Source organism: Chaetura pelagica, unplaced genomic scaffold (genome assembly GCF_000747805.2).
Source record: "Chaetura pelagica isolate M959 unplaced genomic scaffold, ChaPel_1.0 scaffold1158, whole genome shotgun sequence".
NCBI lineage: Eukaryota > Metazoa > Chordata > Aves > Apodiformes > Apodidae > Chaetura > Chaetura pelagica.
Genome location: NW_009954339.1, coordinates 120790 through 127407, shown reverse-complemented (window position 1 = coordinate 127407; position 6618 = coordinate 120790). Strand labels below are relative to the sequence as shown.

Here is a 6618-nt window from a genome sequence, read left to right as displayed (position 1 = left end):
GCCCCCCAGCCCTTCCAGACACTGCTGGGAAGGGGTGGGTCGGGCTGGGGGAGCAGCTGGAGGTGGTGGGGTCGATGCAGTTGGTGCTGCCAGTGAAAACCTGCCCCACAAACGGGCTCTTTGGGTCCCATCAGCAGCCACTGCAGGTCCCTCCTGCTCTGCCCATGAGCCCCGTGCAGCCCCTCACCCTGGTGCTGGCTGGGGTGCAACCCCCACCCTGGGGGGCTTCCAAGAGCCACCTTCTCCCTGGCCAGGAGGGGGTTTCCTCTCCCTTTCCAACACAGGCCATCAAATCCCTTGGGAAAAGTGTGGTAGAGTTTATTTCTGGTCCACGGGAGAACAGGGAAACCAGGAGATTCACCTGGGAGGAGAAAATGAAACCTGGATGGAAAGTCCTGAGGCTGAGCCCAGCCCAGCTGGGACTGGCAGGGGGGATGTCCCTGTGGAAGGGCTGGAGGACGGTGAAGATGGAGCAGCTGAGACCGGGAGGAGGATGAGGATGAAGTTGCCAGCCCACTCTGTGGGAGTTAATCCAGCTCTGGCTCCTCATCACCTTCTTCTTTCTCCTGCCCAGGCAGGGGACAGGCATCCTGTGGGACAGGAGGAGAGTGGCCATTGGTTTCCCCCTTGGCCCAAGAATTGGGAATGAGCAGGGAGGAGAGGGAACCCATCTTGTATCTCCTCCCCACTCAGAGCCCCTGTTCCAGCTGGTGGCAGGAGCTGGGCTGGGTCTTGCCCACCCTGGGGAAGGGGTTGGACCTTTTCAGATGTGAAGAACATCTCCTCCTCGGTGAAGCCCAGGCAGTGCAACTGGGCTTTGAACTCCTCCAGCTGCTCCTTGCTCACGTTGTGTGTTCGTGCTGCCGGGGAAAGGAGAAGGGGGGGAAGAAAGGGGGTTCCAGGGGGTGCTTTGCTGCTTGGAGGTCCCCATGGTGGGCACAGGGAGCTCCCTGCCTGCCTGGTCCCTGGTCCATCCTTCCCTCTACATCTTGGGGAGTAAAAGGGGCTTTTTGCCCTGCCTGTGAGAGCTGGGCATGGCTGTGCCCACTGATGGGACGTGCCCCATAGATCTGGGGCAGCCTCCACTCACCTGAGAGGCTCAGACCCAGTTCGTTGTCATGAAAGTGCTTCAGGATCAGCAGGTCCTTGTCGCTTTGGATCACCTCAGCCATGGAAACTCTTTGGTCATCAACTGGAAGGTAGGGGGGAAAGCAGGGTCCCCTCTGGGTGACTGTCACCCACTGCCAGGGTGGCAGAGGTGGCAGTGCTGGGGGCAGCTCATCCCCTGACCCCCAGGAGCCCAGCTGGGACCCACAGCACAGCCCTGCCCACCGCATGGGCCAGGGAAAGTTTTTTACCCTGCACCTCCAGACATGACATTGGGTGGAAAATATTTCCATGTTGAGGGCTCAGGGTCTCAAATACCAAGGGACAGAACTTGGTGGGGGGAGTTTGTGCTCTTCCCTTCGCCCTCCCACCAGCTGCCCGTGGCTTTACCATGCAGCAGGGTAGAGTTGTGCCTGAAGACCTGGATCCCATCGGTGTTCCTCACCACACACGTCTCGTTCCTGCAGGGCAGAGAGGTCAGATGGGGCAAACACCCCCCCGGCCAGACCCGAGGGACTCAGGGCTGCAGAGCTTCACTGGATTTGGCAGAGCTGCCCTCCAGCCCCAAAGCTGTGGGGGGGGTCTCAGCCTGGACGCTGGTGCTGGTGGGTGGGAATGCCCCAGGGAGGGGGTGAATCCCCATCCTTACACTCTAACAATTTTGGTGGCATTGAGCTCGTCCTCGTTGCTGCCAGGAAAGTAGGAAAAAGCTGCATGTTTCATGGTCTTAACCTGCTCCAGGTAATGCGGGTGCCGGGAGACACTGGCAATATAGATCCAGTGTCCCAGGATCTGTGGAGAGCAGGGAAGGGGGTGTGAGGTTGGCATCTCAGATTCACCCATGGCCAAACCCCTGCCCTCCCAGTGCCACCAGCACCCCCAGGCACAGACAGTCCCAGGCAGGATCCAGGCTCCTGGATTCGTCCCCTCCTTGCCAAGGAGATGAGGAGGGAGCAGGAGCTGCTGCTGGAGCCAGGGTGGCTGAGGTGCTGCCAGGCAAGGCGAGGGCAGGGCTGGGCTTACCCCAGGGAGGGTGTCATTGTCCAGGGGGAGCGTGCGGAGCGGGGCGCAGGCGGGGGGCTCGGCGGGGAGGGTGAGGGGCAGCCCCAGCAGCAGGGTGAGGGGCAGCCCCAGCAGCAGGGTGAGGGTGCTCAGCATGGCCTGGCCGGGCAGAAGGAGCCTCCTGCTCTCTGGGGCTGCTGCTCATCTCAGCCCCTTATCTACTGCCGAGCTGGGCGTCCCCAGCCCCCCTGGGCTTGGCCAACCCACGGGCTGTTTGCTCAGGTGTGAAGCAACAGCAGCTGCAGGGAATGAGCCTTGCAAAAGCTTGGCTTTCTGAAGCAGGGGTGACAAAAACAGAACCACCCCAAAAATGCCCAGTGCCCCCACATTCCACCAGCACAGGCTTTTGTTCTCAGAGCTGCAATTCATTTTGCAGGTGCCCAGCCAAGTGCTTGAGCAGCTCCAGGTGTGTTTGCAAGTGGAGCCCTGGGGTCACTGAGCTGCTCCTGGCCGGGGCTTCTCTCCATGGGCCAGATCAATCCCCGTGGCCATGACTTCTCTCCATGGGCCAGATCAATCCCCATGGCCATGGCTGGGTGGTGGCTGCTCATGCTGGGGCTGTGAGGGCTTCAGGTCTGTCCTGGCATTGCTCCTCGCCAGGGCACAGGGGGGGGGACCTGCTGAGTGTGCCCAGAGGAAGCCACGAGAAATGATCCAAGGGCTGGAGCTCCTTTGCTCTGCAGACAGGCTGAGAGAGCTGAGGTAAAATTACATCATCTGTAAATGCAGGTCTCTGTCTTTAGCAGAGCCTTACACGTCCTCCAACTTTGGCCTGTTCTTCGAGTGCATTGACCTGTTTATCAGATGTGTTTGCTCTTGCTCCAAAACTCACACCATGCTTGGGACATGCCTGGCTCACCTCAGCCCCTAGCCAGCCAGGATTCCATGTGCTGCAAAGCTGAGCTGGGGCCATTGCCCTGCTGTGCCCGGGGTGTCCCCCAGCCCCTCCAGACACTGCTGGGAGGGGGGGGGTCGGGCTGGGGGAGCAGCTGGAGGTGGTGGGGTCGATGCAGTTGGTGCTGCCAGTGAAAACCTGCCCCACAAACGGGCTCTTTGGGTCCCATCAGCAGCCACTGCAGGTCCCTCCTGCTCTGCCCATGAGCCCCGTGCAGCCCCTCACCCTGGTGCTGGCTGGGGTGCAACCCCCACCCTGGGGGGCTTCCAAGAGCCACCTTCTCCCTGGCCAGGAGGGGGTTTCCTCTCCCTTTCCAACACAGGCCATCAAATCCCTTGGGAAAAGTCTGGTAGAGTTTATTTCTGGTCCACGGGAGAACAGGGAAACCAGGAGATTCACCTGGGAGGAGAAAATGAAACCTGGATGGAAAGTCCTGAGGCTGAGCCCAGCCCAGCTGGGACTGGCAGGGGGGATGTCCCCTTGGAGGGGCTGGAGGAGGAGGAGGGTGAGGATGGAGCTGCCGACCCAGCCCTCAAGGGTTAATCCAGCTGTGGCTCCTCGGTGCCTTCTTCTTTCTTCTGCCCAGGCAGGGGACAGGCATCCTGTGGGACAGGAGGAGAGTGGCCATTGGTTTCCCCCTAGCCCCAAAACTGCCCCCAAGAACTGGGAATGAGCAGGGAGGAGAGGGGCTGCAGGGGGGGACCCATCTTGCTCCCCCCCACCCTGGACCCCCATCCAAGTCAGTGGCAGGAGCTGGGCTGGGTCTCGCCCACCCTGGGGAAGGGGGAAGGGGTTGGACCTTTTCAGATGTGAAGAACATCTCCTCCTCGGTGAGGCCCAGGCAGTGCAACTGGGCTTTGAACTCCTCCAGCTGCTCCTTGCTCACGTTGTGTGTTCGTGCTGCCGGGGAAAGGAGAAGGGGGGGAAGAAAGGGGGTTCCAGGGGGTGCTTTGCTGCTTGGAGGTCCCCGTGGTGGGCACAGGGAGCTCCCTGCCTGCCTGGTCCCTGGTCCATCCTTCCCTCTACATCTTGGGGAGTAAAAGGGGCTTTTTGCCCTGCCTGTGAGAGCTGGGCATGGCTGTGCCCACTGATGGGACGTGCCCCATGGATCTGGGGCAGCCTCCACTCACCTGAGAGGCTCAGACCCAGGAAGTTGTCATTGAAGTGCTTCAGGATCAGCAGGTCCTTGTCGCTTTGGACCAGCTCAGCAGTGGAAACCACCTGGTTGTCAACTGGAAAGCAAATGGAGAGTGGGGTTCCCCATGGGTGACTGTCACTCCATGCCAGGGTGGCAGTGCCAGGGGCTTCTGGTTCCCTGAGCCCCAGGAGACTCATCCCAGTTGAAACCTCTTGGGTCCTATAGCAGGTCCCAAACAGGGACAGACAGTTTTTTAAGTGTAAAATGGCTCATTGTCTGGGGCTCTGGGTGTCAGATACCAGGGGGAAGGTGTTTTGCTCCCTGCCCTGTCACCCCCAAGCTGCCCATGGCTTTACCATGCATCAGGGTGGAGTTGTGCCTGAAGACCAGGATCTTGGTGTTGTTCCTCATCACACACGTCTCATTCCTGTGGGGCAGAGAGCTCAGATGGGGCAAACACACCCCCAACAGCCCCCTAAAAACCCATGGGACTCAGAACTCAAGCCAGGATTTAAAAAAAATTAGATGTGAATCCCCCTCCTTACACTCTCATCACTTCAGTGACATCGAGCTCATCCTCCTGCCCGCTGGGAAAGATGGAAAAAGCTGCATATTTAACCCCTGCCATCTCTGCCTGGTGAGGTGGGTACTGGGAGGCACCCACGATGTAGATCCAGTGTCCCAGGATCTGTGGAGAGCAGGGAAGGGGGTGTGAGGTTGGCATCTCAGATTCACCCATGGCCAAACCCCTGCCCTCCCAGTGCCACCAGCACCCCCAGGCACGGACAGTCCCGGGCAGGATCCAGGCTCCTGGATTCGTCCCCTCCTTGCCAAGGAGATGAGGAGGGAGCAGGAGCTGCTGCTGGAGCCAGGGTGGCTGAGGTGCTGCCAGGCAAGGCGAGGGCAGGGCTGGGCTTACCCCGGGGAGGGTGTCATTGTCCAGGGGGAGCGTGCGGAGCGGGGCGCAGGCCAGCCCCAGCAGCAGGGTGAGGGGCAGCCCCAGCAGCAGGGTGAGGGTGCTCAGCATGGCCTGGCCGGGCAGAAGGAGCCTCCTGCTCTCTGGGGCTGCTGCTCATCTCAGCCCCTTATCTACTGCCGAGCTGGGCGTCCCCAGCCCCCCTGGGCTTGGCCAACCCACGGGCTGTTTGCTCAGGTGTGAAGCAACAGCAGCTGCAGGGAATGAGCCTTGCAAAAGCTTGGCTTTCTGAAGCAGGGAAGAGGGAAAAAACCCAACAACACAACAACCCAAAAAGCCTCATCCAGCTCCACCCCCCCCCATTTTACCAGCACAGGCTTTTGTTCTCAGAACTGCAATTCATTTTGCAGGTGCCCAGCCAAGTGCTTGAGCAGCTCCAGGTGTGTTTGCCAGGGAGGCCCCAGGGTCTGAGTGACCTGGTCTGGTTGAGGATGTGCCTGCTCATTGCAGGTCTGCAGCAGGTGGCCTTTAGGGTCCCCACATTGAACCATTCTGTGATTCTCTGGTCACCTGCACCTTTAAAAGCAAACCAGAACAACCAGACATCTCCTTCTCCTCCCCACCAGTGCCACTTCCATGAACTTACTCTATCCCAGCAGCTGCAGTGAGATCTCTAAATCCATTGAATTTGGGTTTTTTTTATCCCCTTTTCAGCTGAGCTCCCATCCTCAGCCCTTGCTGCTTGTGCCTGGTCTCAGTGAAAAAATGGCCTGTGGGTGCTGATAATATAAGGGATAATTATAACTAATCTGAAAAGAACTGGTAGAGACGGGGACTTGTGGAATAACTTCTGTCTGGGGGAGGGGTTGTCTGTGGCAATGGAACAACTGGGCTTAGACTTTTAACAAAATGAATAAACTACATCATCTTTAAATGCAGATCTCTCTACTTAAGTGTCTCACACACCCTCCAGCTCTGGCCTCACCACGAAGTGCATTGATCTACTTATTACATTGATCTATTTTATTACATCTGTTTGCTTTTCCCCCCAGCACTTTCACCATGGCTCAGGACTGGTTGGCTCCTCTCAGCCCCAAACCAGCTGGTTTTTAGCCAGGGGTCAGAGCTGAGCTGGGGCCCTGGTCCAACAGCCTCCTGGGAATCCCTCAGCCCCTGCAGCAGCTGCTGGGAAGGGGTGAGGAAACACAGCCCTGCCCCTTCCCGCTGCCTTTCCTGCTCCCCTGACACAACAGCTCCTGTGTGCCAAGTTGTGGGGTCACCCCTGTGCCACCCACGAGGTTTTGGTGCAAGGCTGGGGCCAGGCAGCCTCCTAAGCAAGGAGAAATTTGGTCCCAAGGTCCTCTTGGAGCCACTGAGATGGGATTTGGGCTTCAGAAATGAAAACAATCAGCTCAACCCATCTAACTATATTATTATTATTATTATTATTATTATTATTATTATTATTATTATTATTATTATTATTATTATTATTATTAT

The 6618-nt window shown here is 58.2% G+C and overlaps 2 protein-coding genes across 2 annotated transcripts; both read right to left on the bottom strand.

Annotated features, from left to right (window-relative positions):
* Positions 1 to 527: 527 nt before the first annotated feature.
* Positions 528 to 2226, bottom strand: LOC104394582 (alpha-1-acid glycoprotein-like; the record flags this gene model as incomplete). The annotated part of the gene is made up of 6 exons (XM_010004196.1): positions 528 to 590; positions 760 to 860; positions 1091 to 1192; positions 1498 to 1568; positions 1757 to 1899; positions 2131 to 2226. Coding segments are annotated over 6 exons (576 nt in total), but the record flags the coding sequence as incomplete, so codon positions are not given.
* A 1377-nt stretch (positions 2227 to 3603) lies between these two features.
* Positions 3604 to 6115, bottom strand: LOC104394581 (alpha-1-acid glycoprotein-like). Its single transcript, XM_010004195.1, has 6 exons — positions 6104 to 6115; positions 4748 to 4890; positions 4559 to 4629; positions 4195 to 4296; positions 3864 to 3964; positions 3604 to 3666 (listed from the first exon to the last, which is right to left on the bottom strand). The coding sequence occupies exons 1-6, from the start codon at positions 6113 to 6115 to the stop codon at positions 3604 to 3606; spliced, it is 492 nt and encodes a 163-aa protein (XP_010002497.1).
* Positions 6116 to 6618: the final 503 nt, after the last annotated feature.

Bases quoted from the DNA above. Each gene is read 5' to 3' on its own strand.
- LOC104394581 (XM_010004195.1), bottom strand. The intron at 4,630-4,747 runs GTAAGGAGGGGG...TCTGCCCCACAG, and splicing joins GTCACTGAAGTGATGAGAGT to GAATGAGACGTGTGTGATGA. The intron at 3,667-3,863 runs GTCCAACCCCTT...CCTGTCCCACAG, and splicing joins TGTTCTTCACATCTGAAAAG to GATGCCTGTCCCCTGCCTGG.